Genomic DNA, 27568 nt, shown 5'->3' with positions numbered 1-27568 from the left:
ACTGCCAACTCTGTTTCCAAGAGTCTGGAACAGAGAAGTTCAGTGTAGGCATAGGGGACCAGATTGGGTGACGAGACATCAAGCGTTGGACAGGGTGGGCAAAGATATCCGCGTATATTGGCAGGTCCGGTCAAGCGTAGACGTGGGAAATGAACTTAGATGATGCCGCATCCCAACGAATATCTGGCAGGGCGATGTTGCTAAGAACTGGCAGCCATGGAACTGGGGTGGAACGGATGGTTCCAGAAATTATCCTCATGGAGGAATATAATTTGGAATCGACTAAGTGGACATGGGGGCTACGGAACCATACTGGGGCACAGTATTCTGCAGTGGAATAGCATAATGCCAGAGATGATGATTGTAGTGTGGAAGCGCTCGCGCCCCATGAGGAGCTGGCCAGTCTTGCAATGATGTTATTCCTCGCGCCCAGCTTTGCTGCAGTTTTTATGAGATGTTCGTGAAATGACAGAGTGCGATCGAGAGTAATGCCAAGATAGACTGGCTGGGCTTCATGCCGGATTCTCGTATCGCCAAGCTGCACATTAAGCTCACGTGAGTATTACAAGATACTGTTCCAAACCACACCCATAACCAGAGTCCTGTACCCCTATCCCTGACCTATTCCACCACAGTTCTCAGTTTTAGAGACAGCTCTGTGTTTGTTTTCAACTATGTCATTTCAAACTAAGTTAAACCAATAGTTAACCTAACCAAACTATATAACAATTAACACCTGAAAAGAGTAACAAATTAAAAAAAACTCTGCCAAGATGACTTTATTGAAACTGCTTTCTTTTACGCATAATTAGTGACAGGAAATATATTGTAGTAGGGGACAAAGCATCTGAGATTAATTTTTCTAATGCAAACGGGAATTGAAAGCACATCCATCTTTGTAGCACCAGTAGAATCAACATTTCCCTTCATGTTTGAAGCAAAATTTTCCATTTTTAACACTGAAATAAAAGAGAAGGAACTCAGAGATAAAATGCATTGGAAGCAGATAAAGCCCTAGTTGGAAGAACTAGGAGAACGTACTTATTCTTTCTGGGCCTCAGTTTGAAGATAGCTATATTGTTTCAGTTTTTTAAAATAATAATTATTTATGAGTTAACTCATATGGGAAACAACTAATGAATAATATCCTACTCATAATCTATTGGCCAAGACCAAGGTGGCTGCTTCAACATGCTTACATAGTTGCTTTGCAGAATTCACAGGGGTTCTGGTAAGTCTGACCATCAGTACCACACACAGGTTTTTGGATCTTAGAACAGGGTTTTCCATTTGTAGTTTGTTTCTCATAGTTACTGCAAAAGGCCTGAAATTTAAATGAAGTTTTTATTATGTCACAAATTATGCTATTGACATCATTGGCTGTACTAAGGGGTGAAAAAATTTTGCTCACCTTAGGCTTAGAAATTCACTTTAAATCTATTTTATTATTATAACCACAATAGATATTGAAAATAAAAATAAATATCACATAGTTCTAGAACCCAGAGATATCTATTTTGGGTACTTTTCCTTCTTTTGTTTGTGCTTTGCATTTATATGTATATACTATTAAAAATTACATATCGGTGTCCATGTCCAGTGGAGGAGCATTTACAGAAGCTAGATCTTCCACCTTCTGCATCTCATAAGGAATTTTGGTCCATACTCCCAGAGGGATAAAAAATACAGAAGCTTCCAATGGAGAGGATGAGACGTGGAACTCTGGTGGTGAAATTGTATGGAATTGTATTCCTGTTATTTTACAATCTTGGTAACCATTTAAATCACTAATAAAAAACTTTAAAAAATAGAACCCATCTGGACATATATTTCATATATTCGTTATCACTTAACTTTTCCACATCATTAATATGAAAAGTGTGGTTTTTGTGTTGTATTGGTCTAATATGAATTGATTTGTTAATACCCTATTATGTCATGTTTCTTTTTTGTACATTAGTTGAACTACTGGATAGTTTTGAATAATCAGAATACTTGTATATATATTCTTAGGTATGTTATTATGACAGAAATTTCTTTTTCAAAATATATATACTTAAGATTTATATTGACTGTTAAGTTGCTTTATTATAAGAATAGATCCAAATATAAAGTCTCTAATTTTTCTCAGATTCCTAGAGAAATTTCTCTATTATGCATTGGGATCTCAGTGCACTATGATGGGGGAATATATAAATGGTGGATGATATGCATACACAGTTTTCTTGTAAATAATTACTCGCCCAATTAAATAGATATGCACACACTTTTAACCCTCCTGAGCAGTTATACATGGTCAATGGTATTAACACCATTTTATAAATAAAGAAAATGAAACCTAGAAAAGTAAAATAGTTTGTTTCAATAGAAGACAGTTTAACTTACGAACCAGTGTTGTAGCCTATTATATAATTGCAATCATATGAGAACTAACTTATCAAGCCAAGGCATTCCTTTGAAAATAATCCTAGCACTATAAATGCAATAGAATTTCATTCTCAAATCGATCTCTAAGGTTTGTCTTAAATATCATCCTCTAAAATTTTCTGAATAACTCTTGGGCAAAAATGCATTATTCCCGTTTCTAAATTCCTAAAAATATCTGATAACAACCTCCAGTAAAGCAGACATATTTTTGTTTGTTTCTTTGCTTTTGTTTTGGATTAGATCACACACATACACATACACACATCTGAGAAAGTTGGTAAAAATTGAGCAAGATGATATATTACATAAGTTCATACCAATACTAGTTTTTTATTATGATAATTATACTAAAGTTATGTAAAATATTAAAGTTTTCAAGAGCACAGTAAAAAGCATATGATATTTCTTTGGATTCTTTAGTTTTTTTATAAGTAAACTTATTTCAACAAGAAAAAGGTAAAAAGGAGATCTCTTTAATATCAGAGTACAAGTCTAAATTATAATTTATTTAAGGTTTTAAGTATTTGCAGATAAAAATACTTATTATTATTACTGTTATCAATATTAATATTATTATCTTGCTTCCAGGATTATAACTGGGTCTTGGTGCCTGCAGTATGGATCTTCTGTGGCCATTTTTCTTTTATTATTATTGTTATTATTATTTTCTTGCCTCCAGGATTATAACTGGGTCTTGCTGCCTGCAGTATGGATCTTCTGCTCCTGTGGCCATTTTTCTTCTTTTTTTTTCCATAGGACAGAGAGAAATTGAGAGAGAAGGGGAAGACAGAGACGAAGAGAGAAAGACATTTGCAGACCTGGTTCACCACTTGTGAAGCAACTACCCTGCAGGGGTCAGTGGGGGACTCGAACCTGTATCCTTGCACAGGTCCTTGTGCTTGGTACTATATGCACTTGGTGCACCACTGCCTGCCCCCTTTCCCCCAATTTCTTTATTTTTGTTGTAGACTAATTTCCAGAAAGTGGGACTAGTATCTCATATTTACAGGTCTTCTTATATTGTCTGATGCTTGCTGAATCACTTGTTGATAAATCTCTCTATTCATTTACTAATTCATTCATCTATGGTAGGGGAGATAATTATTGAATTGGTGCATAACTAAAATGCTTAGATCAAACACTTATACATGTTCTAAAAAAAAAAAGACAGAGAGTCAAGTTGGGAGGTAGTGAAGCGGGTTAAGCGCGCAAGTGGCGCAAAGCACAAGGACCACATAAGGATCCCAGTTCGGAAAAAAAAAAAAAAAAAAAAAAAGGATCCCAGTTCGAGCCCCAGGAGTGGTGGATTCCACTCAGTGAGTCCCAGGTAACCCTGGTGATGATAAAAAAAAGAAAAGAAAATTAGTAGTCATTTTAATTTTATTTCCCTGCTAAGGAACACGTATCTACATCAATGATACCAAGATCAGTGTGTCCTGCTGTCAGTGCTGTCATTTCATCTTCTCTTCACTGCAGAACAAACAAATATAACTTAGAAGATTTTGATATAACTGTTAAACTTCTCAACTCAACACTACCGTTGTTTATGATAAACGCCTATGAGAGGATTGCTCAACAATTTGTTTGGCTTTGTATGTTAACTCTCTTTTCAGCCACCAGGTGCCAGATGCCATCAGGATGCTGGCCAGGCTTCCCTGGACTGAAGACCCCACCAATGAGTCCTGGAGCTCCACTTCCCCAGAGACCCACCCTACTAGGGAAAGAGAGAGGCAGACTGGGAGTATGGATCGACCAGTCAACATCCATGTTCAGTGGGGAAGCAATTACAGAAGCCAGACCTTCCACCTTCTGCAACCCACAATGACCCTGGGTCCATGTTTCCAGAGGGATAGAGAATGGGAAAGCTATCAGGGGAGGGGATGGGATATGGAGATTGGGTGGTGGGAATTGTGTAGAGTTGTACCCCTCCTACCCTATGGTTTTGTTAATTTATCCTTTCTTAAATAAAAAATAAATTAAAAAAAAAAACTCCTATGAGAGGAAAGGACCAATGAAAAGGACACACATACCCGATAGCCTCCTTGGCTCACAGTTCCTGCAATGAAATAACAGACACTTACCACTAGACTCTTCAGTTGAACTTTTCTAGCCTTTAGGTTCATGATTAGTCAACAATTTGTTTGGCTCTATATGTTAACTCTTTTTTCAGCCACCAGGTTCCAGATGCTAACATGATGACAACCGAACTTCCTTGGGAAGACGACCCCACAATGTGGCTTGGAGCCCAGCTTCCCCACTAGGGAAAGAGCAACAGGTTGGGAGTATGGATCCACCTGCCAATGCCTAAGTTCAGCTGGGAAGCAATTACAGAAGCCAGACCTTCCACCTTCTGCACTCCATAGTGACTCTGGGTCCATACTCCCAGAGGAATAAAGAATAGGGAAGCTATCAGGGGAGGGGAAGGGATACAGAGTTCTGGTGGTGGGAATTGTGTGGAGTTGTACTCCTCTTATTCTGTAGTTTTTGTCAGTGTTTCCTTTTTATAAATAAAATTTAAAATATATATATAAAGTCTGATTTCCCCTAAAATCAGACTTTTCCAAAACTAGTCATTTTTAACCAAAAATCAAACCAACTGAGATAACCTTCAAGCCACATGAAAATTAGTTCCTTAATAATAAAGTGAATAATTTTCTTCCTTCTTTTCTTCCTTTCTTTATCTCTCTTTATTTTTTTCTGTAAAAAAAAAAAAAACAACAACTCATAAAATTTCAGATTTTTACAGATAAAATGACCTTCAGAGCACTTTAGAGTGAAGAAACTAAAGACCAGGGAAGGAAAACCCTGTATCATATTTTATATAACCTAGCTAGAGGCCAGGTCACAAATAACCTCTACAAAGCTCTTTTGACTACAATTGCTATTAATGTGGTGTGTGAATTCTTTCTAAACTTCTGGTTCCTTTATTCAATATATGTTTTTAAACTCAGCTACACTTGAAGAAAGAAAGCAAACTTGGGATTTATTCTTTTCCAGAGTGACATATTTAAATAGAAAGGAGCTAGAATTCCAAAATCTAGAGGCTATTTGATTAAAAGGTAACAAAGCTTACCATTTACTTTGATTTGACAACAAAATCATTTTGAAAGCATTTGGAGGAAAAAAGTATGATTTACCAATCTTACCACTACAATTACAATATCTAATTTCTATTAGGATAATTCTGTATTTTAAACCTTGTGCTGAATCCTACATACTAAGAAGTCTATTTTAAAGATGTGAAAACTGAGCTCTGAGGGTTAAGTAATTAGCCTTATGCATGGAAAGACAGATATCAGACTCAGGTTTCTTAGATTATAACCAATAGAAGCATGACCTTTTTATTGAAAAAAGTCACATAGCATGTAAGTATACCACCATTTATATTTGCTAAAACAGAAAATAAGTGAATTACTAAGTATTAAAGATAAATATAGCAGAATAATAAGAAGTCAAACATTAGAATCCTAGACTTGCATTCTTGTACTTCTCTCTTTCTTACTTTCTCCTTTTCTCCCACTCTGTTTATCAGGTTTGAGTAAATTGGAAGTTTCTCATACACTCTGTTAGTTGAAGTTCTTTCTATAATACATTTTTAGTGACCTTAAAGGTGAATTTCTATTTTCAATAGAAAATTTTCTTTGAAGAAAGGCTGATTCATAATATTAGACAGTTAGTTGCTCTCTACTGAAGGGAATCACAATCACCCTGGGACTCACTTGGAACCCATGTGATCTAGGATAGTCCATCTCACCCTATGAGATGTAACCTTGCTTTTACAATTGGATAAAACTATGTCCTGGGTAGCATTACAACCATAATTAAAGCAGCTACTTTATAAGTAAAAGTCAAAAGTGTGTGGGCAGTCCAACTATTCTTATCATGACCATAAGCATTATCATAGTCATTATCAACATAAATTCCATTATGAAAGCTGGCATTGGCCAGTCTGGCCCAGAAGGAGAAAGAGAGAGAACACTTACCCACAAAAATGAACAAATAAGCCATACTGACCAAAAGCAGAAGGGTACCTGATGGCTTCATGGTCAATAGCATTTTCCTGGTCTGTAGAGAATATATTAAAAGGGTTCACCACTATGGATGTTCTACAGCTGTATTTATAAGTGGATCCATATGCTTGCATCCAAGATACCTATATATCTGGCAGCCAACCAGACTCTTCACCCTTATTATGCAATTTATTTCCCCAGTGATTAGAGACATCAGAAACCAAAGCAGCTTATTTCATGTCTATTCCAAACAGTCCAGGACAATGGCCAAAAATATGTTTAGTCAGATTGAAATGATTTTCATGTACCCCAGAAGTTGCTTTCATCAGCACAGAGTGAAAATTACAACCAAGTCAGTTTCTTCTAATTTGCATAATTTAGATCTGCCCCCCAGCAGAGCCTTGGGACTAGTAAGGTTCCATCTGGCCATAATTTATAGCACACATACACATTAAGAATCCTTCCTGCCACAACCACTAGAAAAAAAAATTTTAAGTGCCTACATGAGGCATTTTCAAGTCAAGGAATTTATCAGACTGACTAAGCATAGTCTTTATGGCTGTTACATAAAAAAAAAAAATACCCTAGATATTCTGGGTGAGTGAGTGAGTGGGTGAATGAGTGAGTGAGTGTGAATTGGGAATTGTTTCTTGTAACTTCTTGCTTTTAGATAACACACACACAATGGTTACTATTCATCATTTTAAGTTTAATAAGTATTTCACAGGTTGATGTAGGTCACAGTGGATAAATGTCACCCACATCTACCTTATTTGCCTTTCTCAGGCACACCATGGACTCTTGCTCTACTCTAATTCCTTTCATCTGTGGATGTCAGTTTAGATGGACTACACAATAGTGACTGAGCAAAACATCTCCAGATCAAATCAGATCAATCTATTTTACTGTTTTAACAATGCTTTTCTTTTTCCTTTCTCCAACTCACCCATCCTTCCTTTTTTCCTTCCTTCCTTCCTTCCTCCCTCTCTTTGTCTTTCTTCTTACCTTTTTCTTCTTTTTTCCACCAAGGTTATTGGTGGGGCACAAATACACCGCTCCCTACAGCTTTGTTTTTCATTTTTTAAAATATTTTATTTGCTAGGATAGAGAGAAATTAATAGGGGAGGGTGGCAGAGAGGAAGAGAGACAGAGAGACACCTGCAGACTTGCTGCTTCACTGCTTGTGAAGCACTCCCCCTACAGGAGGGAAGTGCAGCTTGAACCTACCTAGGCCTTTGTGCTTGGTGATATGTGAGCTTAATTGGGTGCACCACCACCTGTCCCCACAGTGCTTTTCAATATCTAAAATTGTCTTTCTCATTTAGTTATTTGAATATATGTTTATAGTCATCAACTCAATGCACATTGCACAAATCATGAAAGTGCAAGCACATACATACACACTAGGATAATAATAATTCATGGGTCATTTTTATTACTGTTAAATTCAATGCTGTCTCCATGAATCAAAGTGTCTTATACACAGAAACAAGTAGACATCATTCTTCAAAAATAGTACCAATTATTTCAGAGATTACTGGTTGCAGAACATGTAGTGACAACATGGGCAGACTTCATAGAGGTTACACTCTGTACTTTTCCAAAAACTTGCTGAGTGGAACCAGTTGATTCCAGAAATGTTATTAGATTCTTAAGATTTTAGTTGAGTTAGAGAAGCAGACAGACAAAAAGAAAGGGGAACAGTTTGATTAAAGTTATGCAGAAACAAGAAACACTAAAGTGGTTATATTCATTTGAGTAAGGCAGGAGAATTTCAGAAAGGAAGTGTCCATAGGAAGCTTTGCAAAGAATCTGACATCCTAAGACTTAGAAATCAGAAACACTACCAGGCCACCCCATCATCCCTAGTCAGGGAAACCTGGGATTCCCACACAGATATAGTGGGCCTAGAGCTCTAACAGACCCCTCCCTCCACTATCACTGATCATCTCTATCAGGAACAACATAATTAACCCTCTTGTGGGCCTCTATACCTTACTCTCAATGTGGAACAACAATGTAGAAACTGCCCCATTCTCCAAAGGAAAGCTGGGTCAACATAATCTGCCACTCGAGAAAGACAGGTCCTGAAATTAGTGCAGACTAGAATGTTCCTAGCTATAACCATAGAATGTGAGCTCAGACCTACAAGGATGCAGAGGTTACACAGGCTCCTGTGCTGAATATGAATAGACATGGGCCCTAGGTCAGATAGATGGAGTTTATAGTTAACAGCATTTATATACCTTTCCCATATTTGGGAGCTGCACTCTGCCCTGACCCAGCTTTCTAGTCGTATTCCCGACTCTGATACTGTCTTCCCAACAATACTTTTAGCTCACCTGCCTGTTAACTATCAGGATCAGACAAAAACTAGTAAAGTCATGGGCTTCTTGGAATATACCTAAAATAGACTTCCTACCTTCTTCCATCATGAAGACCCTAAATCTCATTTGCTATACTCTCACCTTTGCGTTCCTGATTATTAAACATTTTTTTCTGCTTTATATCTTTTTTAAATTTATTTTTTATTTAAGAAAGGAGACATTAACAAAACCATAGTATAGGAGGGGTACAAGGCCACACAAATCCTGCCACCCAATCTCCATATCCCATCCCCTCCCCTAATAGCGTTCCTATTCTCTATCCTTCTGGGAACATGGGCCCAGGGACGTTGTGGGTTGCAGAAGGTGGAAGCTCTGGCTTCTGTAATTACTTCCCCGCTGAACATGGACGTTGACTGGTCGCTTTTCAGCCACCAAGTTGCAGTTGCTATCATGATGTCATCCTGACTTCCCTGGGCATATGACTTCACCAATATGTCCTGGAACCCCACATCTCTAGAGCCCTGGCCCACAAGGGAAAGACAGAAAACAGGCTGGGCGTATGGATCTACCTGTCAACGACCATGTCCAGTGGAGAGCAATTACAGAGGCCAGACTTCCCACTTCTGCACCCCATAAAGATTTTTGGTCTAAACTCCCAGAGGGATAAAGAATAGGGAAGCTTCCAGTGGAAGGAGGATATATGGAACTCTGTTGGAGGGAATTGCATGGAATTATATCCCTCTTATCATACAATCTTTTTTAAAAATAGTTATTTATTTATTGCCTTTTTGTTGCCCTTGTTTTATTGTTGTAGTTATTATTGTTGTCTGTCTTCGCTGTTGGATAGAACAGAGAAAAATTGAGAGAGGAGGGGAAGACAAAGAGGGGGAGAGACCTGCAGACCTGCTTCACCCTTGTGAAGCAACTCCCCTACAGGTGGGGAGCCAAGGGCTCTAAACAGGATCCTTACACCAGTCCTTGTGCTTTGTACCACGTGTGCTTAACCCACTGTGTTACCGCCTGACTTCCTTATCATACAATCTTGGTGATCATTATTAAATCACTAATACAAATAAAGAAATCAGAAACGTAAAGGAATAAAAGTATTTCAAGAATAAAGTCTCCACCTGCAGGGGGAAGATTCACTAGTGGTAAAGCAGTGCTGCAGGTGTCTCTATCTCTCTCCCTCTCTATCACCCCCTTCCCTATCAATTTCTGGTTGTCTCTATCCAATAAATAAATAAAGATTTAAAAAGTCTAAAAAAAAGGATAAAAAATAATATGGGAGAAGGAAAGCAAACAAAAGTAACACGTTTAGAAATGGAAGAGACTGTCCTTAAGATAAAAAGTTGTATTGCCTATGTTAAAGACTGTCACATTTCTTTTTAGTTTTTTTATATTTATTTATTTTACTGACTTAATTACGAACAACAAGTCTGTTGGGTAAGAGGGATATAATTTCACACAATTCCCACCACCAGAGTTCTGTATCCCATACCTTCTATTGAAAGCTTTCCTATTCCTTATTCCTCTGGGAGTATGGACCCAGGATTATTATGGAGTGCAGAAGGTAGAAGTTCTAGCTTCTGTAATTGCTTCTCCACTGGACATGGGTGTTGGCGGGTCAATCCATACTCCCAACATGTTTCTGTCTTTTCCTAGTGGGGCAGTGCTCTGGAGAGTTGGGGTTCCAGGACACATTGGTGATGTTGTCTGCTCAGGGAATTCATGATGGCATCATGGAAGCATCTACAGTTTGGTGGCTGAATGCTTTAAGATGTAAAACAGAAGAAATTGTTTAATTATCAAGAACATAAAGACTGTCATATTTCTAGTAAGAAGAAAGAACTGGGTTTGAGCTCCCCACCTACATGGGGTTTGCTTCAGGTGCAGTGAAGCAGGTCTGTAGGTGTCTATTGTTCTCTCCCCCTACTCCCCCTTCCTCTCTCAATTTCTTTCTGTCCTATCTCATTAAAATTTGGGGGAAAAAAGAGGAAAAAATGGCCACAGAAAGCAGTGCATTTGTAGTGCCAGCACCAAGCCCCAACAATAACCATGGAGGCAATAAAATAAAAAAGACTGTCATAACTGTCATATTTCTTCTACTAGGAGTCTACTAAGATATTAGATTTGTGAGTTTATAATTTGCATAATAATTATTTAAATATTTATTTATTTCAAATACATATCCTCCTAAGCTATTAGAAATTTTCCCACAAATTTTTGTTATTACTGTCAATATTTTTGTTTGTTTCATTTTCATTCATTCCTTTTTTAATTTTTATTTATAAAATAGGAACACTGACAAGACTGTTTTATTCATTTCTGAAGCTCCCCTGTTAAGTGTAGTGATGTTCTACAATAGCAATTGCTATAAATACCATGTTTTGCTATAAATACCATGTGGTGCATTTTCTTCTCAAACTGTTTAATAATACTTAGAAATATACTTTTATTTTTGCATCAGTTGTCTATCTACTTCACATGTTCTACTTTAAAGAATTCAAGTAGAGACTTAATAGCCTCATCTAACAAGTAACTCATGTCATGCTTAGTCTATTTATACAAGTAAGAGTTTTCTAAATTTAAGGTCATTCTTGATTCTTTGTTTAAGCAGATATTGTGAATTTTACTTTGCTGAATGCTAATTTTCTATTTAAATATAGTTGATCATTGTTCTTAGATATTGAATACAGGTAAATTACTTGGAAATAGTAAACATTTAGACAAATGATAAACAGATGGATAGACAAGAGGAGTAGAGGTAAATACAGATTTGGAATTTATTTTTTATTCTACCTTGAAATCTTTGCTAACTGGGACCCCAATAGTCTGTAATACAGGACCAATTTTACCATATGGAAGAGTCCATGTCCCTTTTGAACACCATGAGATACCCACTTTTAAAAAATTAATTAATTAATTAATTAATTATGGATAGAGACAGAGAGAAATTGAGGGCAAGAGGAGATAGAGAGGGAGAGAGACCCCTGCAGCCCTACTTCACCACTTGTGAACCTTAACCCCTGAAAGTGGGGACCAGGGGTTTGAACCCAGGTCATTTCACACTGTAGTATGTACGTTTAATCAGGTGAGCTAATGGCTGGCCCCATGATATTCACTTTTTAAAAAAAAAAGAGTTTATTTACTTATTCATGAGAAAGAGGAGTAGAGAGAGAAAGAACCAGATATCACTCTATCACTCTGGTTTATGTGCTACCAGGGGTTGAGCTTAGGACCTCACACTTGAGAGTCCAGTGCTTTATCCACTGTGCCACTTCACGGACCACCTTTTTTTTTTTTTACTTTTACTATTTTAATTTTTTTAAAAAACTTATTTTTTTCACCAGTTTCTGTGAGAGAGAGCTTATGTACACACGTATCCATAAACTACTGCAAAATATATACCTGAAAGCAGAAGTACACTAGAGTTCCCAGTGAGTACCTCCCTAACACTTCCTCTCCACTATTCCAAGCTTGGGATCCATGATTGCTCAACAACTTGTTTGGCTTCATATGTTAACCCTCTTTTCAATCACCAGGTTCCAGATGCCACCAGGATGCTGGCCAGGCTTCCCTAGACTGAAGACCCCACCAATGTGTCCTGGAGCTCAGCTTCCCCAGAGGCACACCTTACTAGGGAAAGAGAGAGGCAGACTGGGAGTATGGACCGACCAGTCAACGCCCATGTTCAGCGGGGAAGCAATTACAGAAGCCAGACCTTCTACCTTCTGTAACCCTCAACAACCCTGGGTCCATGCTCCCAGAGGGCTAGAGAATGGGAAAGCTACCATGGGAGGGGGTGGGTTATGGGGATTGGGTGGTGGGAATTGTGTGGAGTTGTACCCCTCCTACCTTATGTTTTTGTTCATTAATCCTTCTTAATAAAAAATTAAAAAAAAAAACTTATAAAAAGGAAACATTGACAAAACCAGAGGATAAGAAGGGTACAACTCCACACAATTCCCACCATCAGAACTCCATATCCCATTCCTTCCCCTGATAGTTTCCCTATTCTTTATCCCTCTGGGAGTATGGACCCAGAGTCACTATGGAGTACTGAAGGTGGAAGGTCTGGCTTCTGTAATTGCTTCCCCGCTAAACATGGGTGTTGACAGGTTGATCCATTCTCTCAGCCTGCCTCTCTTTTTCCCTAGTGGGGAGGGGCTCTAGGGAAGTGGGTCTCCAGGACAGATTGGTGGGGTTGTCTGCCCAGGGAAATTCAGTTGGCATCTCATGTAAGCATCTGGAACCTGGTGGGTAGCATATAGAGCCAAAAAAATGTTGGCTAATCATGAACCTAAAGGCTGGAATAGTGCAGATGAAGAGTTGGAGGGGTCTCTGTTTTGTAGATAGCTAGTAGGCATATTTTAGCTCTATTGCAAAGGGTCTGTGACTATACTAGGTTTCCTGTTTTGTTTGTTTGTTTGTTTAAGTTTTCTCTAATCTTCCTAGGAGAATCATAAAACATTTTGAGATCAATGTGAGTTCCAGCTGTGAATTGCTGTCTGCTCCACTTGAATAATTCTTTTCCTGCCACATGAATGTTCTTGACATACAATTATTGATCTATATAAAGGAGAATACTGAAGGTTTAGTCTGGAAATCTTTGGAGCTTTCTCACTGTGTCCTATACATTTCAGTTGGCATATTCTTCCTGCTGCCTTCCCCTCATGGCGGTGGAAACTACAGGTTATACTTGTGCCTCTTCTTCCTGTGCATTAAAATGAAGACCTCAGGAAATAAGTTGGTGTCCCTAATTTCAGGCTTCAGTCTCCTATCTCTAACTCTGATTCATGAAAATCTATGCTTACTCTATTTGGTATAGTTTAGTAGTATTTTCCACTGGGAGGGTAAATCCAGTTCAATAACCATCTTGGTTGTAACAGATTCTACTGTAATTATTTTGATTTATTTGATTCTGAGACGGAAGGTAATGAGATTTATATAAAGTGATATTACAATTAAGAAGAAATATGAAGATCACCACCCATATCTGATGGGAAATAGGTGAAAGGAAATAAGGAATACTAGACACTAGGAAAATATTGTCTGAGTATGCAGTGATAAGTGAGGTCTTCTCTCCTCAGCCAAGAAATTAAATATTTGATCCCACAACTCAACAAGTCATTCTCTGTAACTTTTTTGTATTATGTGTACCATCAATTCTATTAACAATTTTAAATATATTTTATTTGACCCAATCTGTATAAAATAATATTATTTGAGTATTAAATCAGTATAAAATCATTAATGAAATAATTTACATGTCCTTTTGATGTTTTCAAAATGTGTGTTTTTATGCTTCAATTTGGACTAGTCATATTTAAAGTATTCATGCTACAGGAAGTCAGAGGCTTTGATGTTAGTGCCAGCTATGACACTCTGACCATTTTTTATTATACCATCTAGTTCCTCTGTATACACACTTAGTTTTCAAATGTTTTTCCTTTTTTTTCCCCTTTTGTTGCCCTGGTTGTTTTATCATTGTTGTGGTTATTATTGTTATTGATGTCATTGTTGTTGGATAGGACAGAGAGAAATGGGGAGAAGAAGGGAAGACAGAGGGGAGAGAGAAAGATGAACACCTGCAGACCTGCTTCACCACCTGTGAAGCGACTCCCCTGAAGGTGGGGAGCTGGAGGTTCAAACCTGGATCCTAACTCCAGTCCTTGTGCTTTTGTGCCATGTGCGCTTAACCCACTGTGCTACCGCCCGACCCCTCAAATGGTTTTCTATTATTATCTTTGCCTTTGCCTTTAGAAAAATGGCTAGTCTGTGTGTAAAGAGCAGTAGAGTTTTCAAAAACTTGTTTGACATAATAATTATGAATTCACATAAGACTTTCATACTGTCAAAAAAATTGTTCTAATACTTTTCTTTGTCCTTGTAGCACTGAAGCCTGGTGCATGTGTGACACCCCCTTGTGTGAGCTGTGATTTAAGGACAATGTTTTTCACTATTTTAAAAAGATAGAGTAAAAGAACGGTGAGGCCATAGCACCAGTCTACCATTTTTGGAGTTCAGCTAATGCTGTCTATGGTGTTCCCATGTTGTGCTGACAGAATTCAAACCCAAAGTGTCCTGTATAGTGAAGCATATTCTACCAGGTTAACTATCTACCTTTTTTTTTTATTGGATAGGACAGAGATAAATTGAGAGAAGACAGAGAGGCAAGATAGACACCTTTAGATATTTTTTTTACCACTGGTGAAGCTCTCTACTACAGGTGGGGAGCCGGGGCTCAAACCCGCATTCTTTCACGGGTCCTTGCGTTTCTTACTATGTGTGCTTAACTGGGTGCACCACCACCCTCCCCAATCTTTTTCTAATATTATTTGAGTTCAATTTGTTTATGAAACTGACACAATAGAAGCTCTAGGAGTACCACTTAATATTATACCACAAATGCATATGTCACAGCTTTTAATCCTCTCATATTTTACTTTCATACTGCCTTCAAAAATATATTTCCCTTTAGTAAAAGCATTTTTTCTTATATGTGAAAACATGACTTGGTCAAAATATTGAAGGTCGTACTGGCACAAAGTTTTTTTTTTTAAATATTTATTTCCTTTTGTTGCCCTTCTTATTTTATTGTTGTAATTGTTGTTGGATAGGTCAGAGAGAAATGGAGAGAGGAGGGGAAGACAGCGAGAGGGAGAGAAAGATAGACACCTGCAGACCTGCTTCACCGCCTATGAAGCGACTCCCCTGCAGGTGGGGAGCCAGGGGCTTGAACCAGGAGCCTTATGCTGGTCCTTGTGCTTTGCGCCACATGCGCTTGACCGCTCAGTGACTCCCCTCAGTGCAAAGTTTTTTAAGACCCTAGTGAGGGATACCATACTTAAGGTGTTCTGAGAGTAAGACAAGTATTGAACTGGCAAAATTAGATGCAAATGAATATGCAACTGTGAAAGATAAAAACAATGAAATTGATGTGAGTAAAATCAGTATTCTTATGTGAAAAAACTGTAAGAATTTTAGACATTTCTTCAAGCCGGATACCCTATAATTGCTAGTAGGTACGCCTACTCAGAAAAATAATAATTCTCTCTGCAGAAAAGAGTTTAAAGCAGCCCAGTTCTTTCCATGGGCTTTGCATACCTTGAGAAAAACAGACTGACACTGATGAAAACTCAAGTGTACAGATCATTGGACAGTTTTAATATCGGTCTGGCTGACTGTAAAAACAAAGGTTGCAGGAACAAAGGAGAAAGCCCATGAAACAAAATGTTTTCCATTTAGCAAGTCTTCTTTTGTGGACTAGATTACATGTTTCTCTTGAAAAGAGCTTTCCTCTCCCTGCCTTTCTGCAGTATCCAGTTTCTCCTCTAAGTAGCAACATCTAACAATTTCCTACAAACCAAAGATGGTAAGAGCCTTTCAACAAACAGAAGCATCTTTTTCCCAGATGCTAGGATTTGGGAAACAAAAGATTCAGTGTCCTTAGAGAAATGGAAGTGAAATCATACTTGGTGATGTGTCCATGAGGTTTTGCTGGTTTCACTTATATAAAAGCATGGTTTTTCAGTCTGTCTCAGAAGTCAGCCTCTAATTAGTGATGACACCTGTAGGAGGGGCACAGTGCCTCTTAAATACTCACTAAGAAAGTATTTGATGATGTCTAACTTCAGTCTATAAAACTAGTTTTAGAAGATTGCACATCCTGCAAGATTATTACTGTAAAATGAGCTAGACTTCACTGGGTGAGCCAACATATTTCTGTGTATGAGAACTTGAGGGCTATGTTTATTTAGCAAAACTATTCATATGAAAAACAATTTATTTATTTTTATTTTTAAAATTTATTTCTTTATTCCCTTTTGTTGCCCTTGTTTCTTATTGTTGTAGTTATTGTTGTTGTTAGATAGGACAGAGAGAAATGGAGAGAGGAAGGGAAGACAGAAAGGAGAGAAAGATAGACACCTGCAGATCTGCTTCACTACCTGTGAAGTGATTCCCCTGCAGACAGGGAACCGGGGCCTCCAACCAGGATCCTTAAGCCAATCTTTGAGCTTTGCACCACCTGTGCGTAACCCGCTGTGCTACCTCCTGACTCCCAAAAAACAAACAATTTAGAGATCATTGCCATTCTTTTCTTTTCCCCTCCACCCTGCTGGGGCTGGGTGCCTACACTATGAATCCACTGCTCCTGGAGGCCATTTTTTCCCATTTTGTTGCCCTTGTTGTTGTCCTTATTATTATTTTTGCCATTGATATTGTTGTTGTTGGGTAGGACAGAGAGAAATCGAGAGAGGAGGGAAGAAAGACTCCTGAGACCTGTTTCACCACTTGTGAAGCAACCCCCTGCCGGTAGGGAGCTAGGGGCTCAAACCTGGATCCTTACTAGGTTCTTGCACTTTGCGCCACATGCGCTTAACCCCCTGCGCTACCGCTGGACCCCCTCACTGCCATTCTTATCTGAGACGTTTGTGGTCGTTCTTCCACTACTGCTTTTCTGTTACATTTCTTTTTTCTTTAGATATATATCTCTACTATATTATTTTTAACTCATGTGTATATTTTTAAATTTTTTTAGAGCCAACACTTTAATTTTTATCAAGATTGTTTCAGGGGTAAAATCCCATGCACCCTTTTGATATGTTATTAAGCCTACTAGCAAAGTATCAACATGCTTCTACCAAAGACTGTTGGGACCCTCTCAACACTCACTACAGTATTCACTTACCTCTTTCATGGCCTCAGTTCTATAGTCAGAGTCAAAGGATTAGTTTTTATTTCACTGAATCTGTTCCTTTGCCTTAATAAGTGAGTTCATCTGGTATTTCTTTCTTCTTCTTCTGGGCTAATTTTCTTGCCAGGGTTCATCTTCATCACTTTGCAGCAAAGAAAAAGATTTTGAAGCTCGATGGTGGTGCACTCGGTAGAGCACACACATTACCAGATATAAGGACCTGGGATAAAGGCCTGCCTCCCCACCTGTGGGAGATGGAGGGGGGACAGTTCCCCTCCCTTTCCAACTTCCCTCCTCCCTTCTCATTTGGAATATATATAAAATAGACCTACTAGCTTTTCCCAAAATGGAGACTCCAAAACTTTATCTGCAATATTCTTGCCTTTCAATTCAACATTTTTTTTTTGCTTTCTATCTTAACTCTTTCAGCAACCAGGTTTCAGATGATACCATGATGCCAGCCTGACTGCCCTTGGTAAACGACACCACCATGTGTCCTAGAGTCCTGCCTCCCCAGATCCCTGCCCCACTAGAGAAAAAGAGAGACAGGCTGGGAGTATGGACCAACCTGCCAACACCTATGTTCAGTATAGAATTACAGAAGCCAGACCTTCCACCTTCTGCACCCCACAATGATCCTGGGTCTATATTCCCAAATAGATAAAGAATAGGGAAACTATGAAGGCAGGGATTGGATTTGGAGCTCTGGGGGTAGAAATGATGTATAAATCTACCCCTCTTATACTATAGTCTTGTCAATATTTCCATTTTATTAAATAATTTTAATAAATAAATGGGGAAAATGGCCATTGGGAACAGTGACTCTTTAGTGCAGGCACCAAGCTCTAGCGATAACCCTGGTCAAAAAAGAAAAAAAAATAAAAATATTTCATCTTTTCTCATAATGGAGTGGTAGATATATATAACAACATTTTAATCCATCCACCTGTCATTGTTCTCTGGGGTGGTTCCATATCTTGGCAATTGTGAATAGGGCTGTGGTGAACATACACATGCATATATCTTTTCAGGTATGTGTTTTTGTGTTCTTTGGGTTGATACCAGGGAGTGACATTGCTCAATCATATAGTAGTTTTATTTTGCCTTTCTGAGGAGCCTCCATACCATTTCCCATGAGTGATGAATCAATTTACATTCCCTCCAACAGTGTCTCAGGGATCCTTCTACTCCCTACCCTTGCCAGAATTATATGTTTCTAGGTATTTTGTTTGTTTGCTTTGCTTTGCTTTATACTAGTCATATTCATAGGCTCCAGATGGTATCTTATTGTCATTTTAATTTTCATTTTCATAATAATAAATGATAATGGACATTTTTTATGTGCCTGTTAACCACAAACCATCAGTGTATATTCTTGAGGAAGTATCTGTCCAGCAAATCTTGACAATTTTTGACAGATTTTTAAAAAATTTTTTATTTATAAAAAGGAAACATTGACTAAACCATAGGATAAGAGGGGAAAAACTTCACACAAACCCCACCACCAGAACTCTGTATCCCAGTGGAAGGGTTCTGAGGAAGCAGAGTTCCAGGACATATTGGTGGGGCTGTCTGTCCAGGGAAGTCTAGTTGGCATCATGCTGGCATCTGGAACCTGGTGGTTGAAAAGAGAGTTAACATATGGACCCAAGGTCATTGTGGGATGCAGTAGGTTGAAAGTCTGGCTTCTGTAATTACTTCCCTGCTGACATGGGTGTTGACAGGTCGACCCATACTCCCAGCCTATCTCTCTCTTTCCCTAGTATGGAAGGGTTCTGAGGAAGCGGAGCTCCAGGACACATTGGTGGGGTTGTCTGTCCAGGGAAGTGTGGTCGGCACCATGCTAGCATCTGGAAACTGGTGGTTGAAAAGAGAGTTAACATACAAAGCCAAACAAATTTTTGACCAATCATGGAACTAAGGGCTGGAGTAGTGCAGATGAAGTGTTGAGGAGTCCTCCATTTTTTAGATAGCTTGTAGTTATATTTTAGTTATATTCCAAAGGGTCTGTGGCTATACTAGTGTTTTTTTTTTTGTTGTTGTTGTTGTTTTTTTGCCTGAGTCTGAAATCTGATATGCAGGTAGATCCTAATTATTGTCTGGGGAGGTGATGTCACGGCTAGGAAAAGGACCAGAAAGCTGGATCAGGAAGAGAGTAGCTCCTAAATATGCAAAAGGTGTATAAATAAGGTTGACTGTAAACCCCATCATTTTATGTGATCTGGGGCCCATATTCAGCTTAAGAGCCTATGTGACCTCTGCATCCCTGTAGATCTGGGCTCACATTCTGTGTTCATAGTAGGAAAGTTCCAAGCTGCCCCAATATCGGAACCCATCTTCCACAGGTGTAGAATAGAGTATATTGTCCAGCTTCCCTTCGGAGGATGGAACATTCTCTTCCATTGTTGATCCAAGTTGAGGGAAAGTTCCCATGGGGGCCCAGAAAGGGGCTTATTGTGTTGTTCCTGATAGGAATGACCAGTAGGTACTAATGGATAGATGAACTTATTCGAGGTCTAGGCCCATCAAGTCTGTTTGGGAATCTCAGGACTCCCTAAATAGGGCCCCAGCTGATGGGTGGCCTGATAGTGACTAAAGAGTCATCCTTAAAGTATGCCAGTCTCTTGCCCTTATTTAGCTTTTGCAGTCCTTGCTTTGAAAAAGTTAGCTTTGGAGTGAGTGAGAGAATTGTAATAGGAAGTAGGTGAGGAGAATATCTATGTCTAAGTAGACACTATTTCATTATGAACTTGATACTGACTCACTATAGACTATTGTGTATTTTTGCTTTCAGGTATACATTTTGCCCTAACTTATGGATACATGTGACCATATGCTCTATCTTATGGGACCTGGTCTATATCTAGCTTTTAGGACTTTGTTAGGAATTGAACCTCCTGGAATGGAATTAGAGAATACCATGAAAGGAAAGGTCTTACCCGAGTAATGAAGCTGAAGGGTTGTCATTCCACACCTGAAGTCTCTGGACACAGTTTGAAGTGAAGCATGCTGAGGTAGTACTCATTGCATTGATTAGGTTGGGATAGGCTGACAATATTATTTTGTATGAATTAAGAGAAGCATGCAGGAAAGTGTGCCCCACCCTAAGGTTCCAGGACTGGGGGAATATAGGCTCTATAGTGGAAATGTGAGGTTCCTGCTGTCTTAGGGTTCAAGAAGACAATAGATAGTTATTGTTATAATCACATTGTTTAGAAATTGGGTTAACTTTGAAAAATCCCTTTGTTAGGATTTGCTGTATCATAACCAACATCACCATAATTTATGTCCTTTGACATTATTTGTATATAGCTGTGCCACCAGTTGCTTCTGTTCTCCCTGGTCTAGGCTTTTGAAAGAGTCAACATATAAAAAAGTCAACATATAAAAAAGACTCAGCCTATGTATTTAAAAGACTCCGTCTGTGCTTTTAAAGGTTTAAGACATCCAATCAAATTTTCCCCTCTCATATTAATTAAATAGTGATTTATATGACTACAGATTAATAGGAGTGTATATAAACACCATTCCCACAACCAAAATGCTGTATCCCATCCCACCATCCCTCCGTTCCCAGGACCAAAAGACTGAGTCCCATTCCCATATCTTCCTCCTCACCACCCCCCCATGAAGCTGAACATCCACCCTCACCCTCAACCCAGGGATTTTACTTTGTTGCCCTACTCCAAGAATTGTTTGTATTTTTGTTAACTTTTGTCAGTTCTTTGTGTATTTTGGACATCAGCCCTTGCCAGATATATATTGTATGAATATTTTGTAGAAAGCCTTTTTTTCTAATATTTTTATTCCCTTTTTTTCCTTGTTTTTTTTATATTTGTAGTTATTGTTGTTATTTATGTCATCATTGGTGGATAGGACAGTGAGAAATGGAGAGAGGAGGGGGAGACAGAGAGAGGGAGAGAAAGATAGACACCTGCGGACCTGCTTCACTGCCTGTGAAGAGACTCCTCTGCAGGTGGGGAGCCCAAGGCTGGAACTGGGATCCTTACACCAGTCCTTGTGCTTTGTGTCACCTGTGCTTAACCCGCCATGTTACCACCCAGTTCCCCTAATATGATTTTATGTTCTAACATGGCTTATGATAGTGGTAAAAGACAGCTTTCTAAAGCAGTAGCTACAGACATCCATTCTACAATTTTCCCTATTGTTTTCTACTTGTATAGTTGTTTTAACATGTTATTTAGGCTGCAAGGTACAATATTCCTCATCATTTCCAATTTCTTACAACCTGATGATTTATACCAGTCTGGACTCTGTAAAACACTTGATTTTAAAATTTTACTATATGCTATAATACCACAAATAAATGAGAAATTTCAGAAAAAATATGATATAAATGTGGCTATAAATTAATTGACCATATTTCATTTACTAACGCCAAGCATAAATCATACATTATTTAACACTGAAAAATTAAGTCTTCATTTTGTTACTATTTTCTTTGTATCTTTTCACATTTTTCTTCTTTTCACTTGAGACAGTGCATATTGTCCATATAATTTACTTGAAGAAACTTTCACATGAACACAAATCCTCAGAAGAGCCCCCCAAGCCCAACATAATCATGGTTACAAGATTCATACAACCTGTTTTTGACTTGTGATGTATTTTAATTTTGAATACTCCTATTTCTAATGCTTCCAAATATATAGGACTAATTTCTCGGATTAAATACACTAACTCAAGTCCTCAAGTCACTCTGATTTCATACTATGTATTTTAGAAATATACAGTAAATAAAGAGTGGAAGCCACACTTGGAAAGTTGTTTTCTGAGTTCTGGGTGCTACACTAGTGAAGAACAAAAACAAAATTATGAACATATATGATCCTTCCATTTACCTGGAAGTGGTTATAAAAACATTTTAAAGAAAATTGTGTGTGTGTTTGTGTCATGTGCATGTGAACCTTGGGCCTCATGTATGAATAATTTCATCACTCCACAGCCATATTTTTACTCAGAGAGACAGAGAGGGAGAAACCATAACACCAGAGCTTTCTCCAGTGACATAACATATCCCATTTGGTTCTGGGGCTTGAATGCTACCAAATGAGCTATTTCTCTGCCCCTAATGAAAATTTACAAACTTGAGTTTAAAATAGTCTGCAGTGGACCTCTATCAGGCCACTACCTAGTTTGTTACCATTATTATTTTATTGTAATCTTTCTGTCATATATTTGTCCAAATATCTATTCAATATTTAGCACAACTCAGAAAAAAAATTGGAGAAAGTAGTATGCTTACCTCTGAAAATGTCACTATGATTATAATATAGGTCTATATTTTATGGATCTTAAATTTGGAAACTATCATATACATAAATCTGCAATGGGTTTTCACTGAGGTTTGACAAATATATAGTCAAACTTTTGAACTTTCACTGATGAATTTTAATACATGATTTGCCTCTTCTTCCTAAGAAATGAAAGCTTTTTATTTCTCTGAGGTATATTTTTATGGGCCCCCTTTTCCACTCCCAAAGAATAGTTCCTCCTGGGTCAGCAAAACAGGTCACTTGAATAATGCGCCTGCTTTTCCATGTGTGCAACCCAGCTTTGTGCCTGGTCCCACTGCATTGGAGGAAGCTTCAATGTGCTAGTGTTTTCCCCTTTATGCCTAGTTCTGTGTTTATCTCTATCTATCTCTATTTCTTGGAGTGGAGTTGTGACACTCCACTGATGATTAAAAAAAAAAAAACTACTCAGTAGTAGATAATAGATATGTTGATAGTTTACTTAGATGTAGCACTTGAAAGAATCCTTGACATAAAGCATAGTATTGAAATGAAAATATGGAAGTTGTATGAAGGAGAAGACAGAGGCAATGTGACAGAGGGGGCCACAAGAGACATTGCATGAAAGATATGACAAAGTGGAATTTTGTCAGTTGAAACCTAGTCTGACTAGAGAACAGTTTCCTAAAACAAAGAGTAAATAGACATGTCGGAGACAGTAGTTTCAAAGATGCACAGCTGACTCGATTATCAAACTATATATAATGTCCTGGACTATTGCATTAGAATAATATTTATTTCAGGGAGTAGATACTAAAGAAAAAGGCTTATTTTCCCGGCTTAGCATGGAACTGAGTATACAGAATAAAAAGAGGACAGAAAAAAAAATACTAGTCAACTGTTCTTTTTTTTCTGTCCTCTTTTTATTCTGTATAGAAAAACAACGCAGGAGGTGGTGCAGTGGTAGAGCCCTGGAACTGCAAGCATAAGATCCCAGGTTCAATCCCCATCACTTCAAATGACCAAATGATTGTCCTTCTCTTCCTCATTCTCAGTAGCTTTTAAATAACATTTTTAAAAGGAAGCATTTTTAAATATGTAAATACTGAAAGGAATAAAATTATATCAGTGAAAACAATAATATGCTAAAACTGATGATGCGTGTGATAATAAAATGTGACTGATGGGGAGTCGGGCTGTAGCGCAGCGGGTTAAGCGCAGGTGGCGCAAAGCACAAGGACGGGCATAAGGATCCCGGTTCGAACCCCGGCTCCCCACCTGCAGGGGAGTCGCTTCACAGGCGGTGAAGCAGGTCTGTAGGTGTCTCTTTCTCTCCCCCTCTCTGTCTTCCCCTCCTCTCTCCGTTTCTCTCTGTCCTATCCAACAACGACGACAACAACAATAATAGCTACAACAATAAAACAAGGGCAACAAAAGGGAATAAATAAATAAATAAATAAATAAAAATGTGACTGATGCTTTACTTTGTTACATATTGGAGACTATCTGTGTCTGCATTATTTTATTAATTGTGATAGTCAGATTAGGAGAAAGTTCTACAATTCCTATTACACATATAAGTAAATCGTGATACGCAGAAGTCTTGTTCAAAATCATGTATCTGTAGTAGAATTGCGTCTCACATTCTATTTAGTGTGACTTGAAGATGATATATTATGTGGTCATTTTCTTCATTTTAAACATTGAAAAAAAACAAACCTCATCTTTGAAAGAGTACACGGTATTTCCATTTCCAAACATTGTATACCCTAAAACCTGAGCCCTAACCTAAATAAATGATGCATTCTCCAGTTTGGATAGGTCTCTTCAATTATATACATAGATGGTACTGCCTATGTTATAAAATATGGCTGGACTTGTTAAAGCAGAAATATAATTTTCTCATTTATAGTCAATGACACCTTTTATACATCAGAATAAAGGCAACGATCTTAGACAATAATTAAAAAAATCCTTCATGGTTGAGTTCACTCTTCATTTACCTTATCCTATGATTTGCTCACTTAGTCTTCTTCATTACCATTGCTTCTTTGCCAGACCCTCAAGAAATATGGCTTGCTCTAATCTTTTTGATTGTCTTTTAGCTTCTTCCTTTGCTTTTCCTCAAGATATTTGCTTTCTCAACTCCCATCATGTATATATTTCCCAAGAAGAATGCTTAGAACCATTTGCCATAGTGCTACAATTGGCCATCTTACCACTGCTACCTCTTCCCAAGTCCCCTTATGTCACTTATTTGTTTACAGTTTGTATTGCTTTTATCTAGTTCTTCCTATTGAACTAAAAACTTCATTAAAACTGAGAATTTAGGCCTTCCCATTAGTAATTCACACTAATAAGCTTATAATAATAATAATCACCTAAATTAGAAGTTGCTAAAATAGCGGTCCGGGAGGTGGCGTAGTGGATAAAGCATCAGACTCTCAAGCATGAGGTCCTGAGTTCAGTCCCCAGCAGCACATGTACAAGAGTGATGTCTGGTTCTTTGTTTCTCTCCTCCTATCTTTCTCATTAATATATAAATAAAATATTTTAAAATATTAAAAAAGAAGTTGCTAAAAATATTGACATCTAATAAGTGCTTGTTGAAAGTTATGAACTAGCACATACATCTAGAGACATAAACTAGCTGGGGAGGTGATTACCATTATGGTTGGGAGCACACAGAAGCTTGGTGGTGGAAGTGTAATGGAATTATACCACTATTATATTATAAATCATTATTAAGTCATATATATAATACTCTAATGAGTACAGCATTCAAGAGGTTTCCCAAGACTTCCATCTGGATTGCTCAAACTTAGGTATTTATATATTTAACTTGTTTTAGAGTTGAATCAGCTATGTGGAGATTGAACTGGTTAGTAAATAAATGGATTTTATTGTTCTACTAGCCAGAGATTTTTATTTTTCAGATTTTTTAGGAAATGGAACATGATTCTGACATATGTAGTGCTAGGGATTAGACTTGGGACCTCTTACAAGTCCTGCTCTCTACCATTACTCCACTTCCCAGGCACCAGATCTATTCTTGGGCAATGACTAATGAAACTTATTCTGGACTTTAGATTTTCTTGCAGTTCACTGAATTCTCTCTCTCTCTCTCTTCTCTTTCTCATCTCTTTCTTTCTTCCTTTATTTCTTGGTAGTTTTGGGTTTTTTGTTGTTGTTCATTTATTTTTATTTTAATTTTTAGATTTTCTTTCTTTTTTAAACTTTGTATTTTTACTATTGGACAGAGACAGAGAAAAATTGAGAGTGGAGAGAGACATAGAGATACCTGCAGCCCTGTTTCACCACTCATGAAGCTTTCCCCCTGCAGTTGGGGACCAAGGGCTTGAACCCAGGCCCTTTCACACTGTAATATGTGTGCTTACCCAGGTACCACTGCCTGGCCCCTTCACCCAATTCTCTTATTCTAAAATTGAAATCAATTAACTACTTTTTAATATATATTCATATTTTTATTCTCTTCATTAATTATTAATATTTATTAATTACTCCCTATCAAATAATGTGTATCTTTATGCAAAATATAGCCCAAATCCACCATACCATACATATGGGAAAATAATGGTCAATAGAGTAGTTGGCTTATTTATTTTTTTTATTAGTGATTTACAATATTGTAAGATAACAAATGTATTAACTTCATATAGTTCCCACCACCAGAGTTCTGTGTCCCATCCCCTCTATTGAAAACTTTCCTATAGTTTGCCCCTCTGGGAGTATGAATCACAAGTCTTTTTAAGGTATAGAAGTTCGAAGGTCTGGCTTCTGTAATTGCTTCTCTGTTGGACATGCGCATTGGCAGATCGATCCATAGCCCCAGCCTGTTTCTACCTTTCCTTAGTAGGGTTGCTCACTGGAGAGGTGAGGTTCTAGGATACACTGGTGAGATCATTTGCCTAGGGAAATCAGGATAGAATCATAGTAACATCTGCAACTTAGTGGCTGAAGTGCTGTGTTTATTGAGATTGCAGTGACACTTCACCATTTATGACGTTCTATCTGCTTTTTTTTTTCTTGTTTTCATGCAATGCCTGGATAGGCAAAGCATATCTTCAATAGCCTAACAATCTCTCCAGCTCCTAATTTTATATAATATAATCAAAATTGGGAAGAACCAATATTATGTTATCTTAGTCCCAAACAATAGCTATTGTAAAAATCATTGTAACAGAAGTTGGGCGGTAGCGCAGAGGGTTAAACACACGTGGCCCAAAACGCAGGGACCAGCATAAGGATCCGGATTGGAGACCCCCGCTCCTCACCTTCAGGGAAGTTACCTCACAGGCGATGAAGCAGGTCTGTAGGTGTCTATCTTTCTCTCCCTCTCTCTGTCTTCCCCTCCTCTCTCCATTTCTCTCTGTGTGTCTAACGGCATCAATAATAACTACAACCACAATAAAAAAAATCATTGTAACCATAATGTATGATTTCATGGCTAGAAAAAAAATAACTTTATTATCCACAATGATAATTTCAAAAATGAGAGGGAAGAGGAGCCCAGCAGACTAGCTCATTTGGATAGTATATTTGTTTTGCCTTGGGCATAACCCACGCTTGAGCTCAGCTTTGCCCACCTCAGTGAAGGAAACTTTTGGTGCCTTGGTTCTGCTTCCTCTGTTTCTCTAGGTCTGTCTCTCTCTTTCTATCTGAAAAAAAAGTCAGCCTGCAGCTGTGAAGTCCCAGTTATGAGGCGAGAGAAAGAGAGAGAAAAAGAGAGAAGGAGAGAGAGATTTTCTCCAAAATTTTAATTTTATTTCGGGAAATTGTTTTGTGTTATGTATGTGTATTTTCATAACCTCAAAATATAAACACAAGCAA

General features: G+C 38.0%; 1 protein-coding gene across 1 annotated transcript; it reads right to left on the bottom strand.

The window, feature by feature from the left end:
• Positions 1-763: 763 nt before the first annotated feature.
• Positions 764-6480, bottom strand: LOC103107622 (serine protease inhibitor Kazal-type 12-like). The gene is made up of 4 exons (XM_007516435.2): positions 6411-6480; positions 4458-4483; positions 1200-1324; positions 764-959 (listed from the first exon to the last, which is right to left on the bottom strand). The coding sequence occupies exons 1-4, from the start codon at positions 6469-6471 to the stop codon at positions 914-916; spliced, it is 258 nt and encodes an 85-aa protein (XP_007516497.2). The 5' UTR covers positions 6472-6480; the 3' UTR covers positions 764-913.
• Between the last annotated feature and the right edge of the window lie 21088 nt (positions 6481-27568).

This window comes from Erinaceus europaeus, chromosome 2 (genome assembly GCF_950295315.1).
Source record: "Erinaceus europaeus chromosome 2, mEriEur2.1, whole genome shotgun sequence".
Lineage (NCBI taxonomy): Eukaryota > Metazoa > Chordata > Mammalia > Eulipotyphla > Erinaceidae > Erinaceus > Erinaceus europaeus.
Note: the sequence above shows the minus strand (reverse complement) of the source record. Positions and strands in the feature narration are given on the sequence as shown.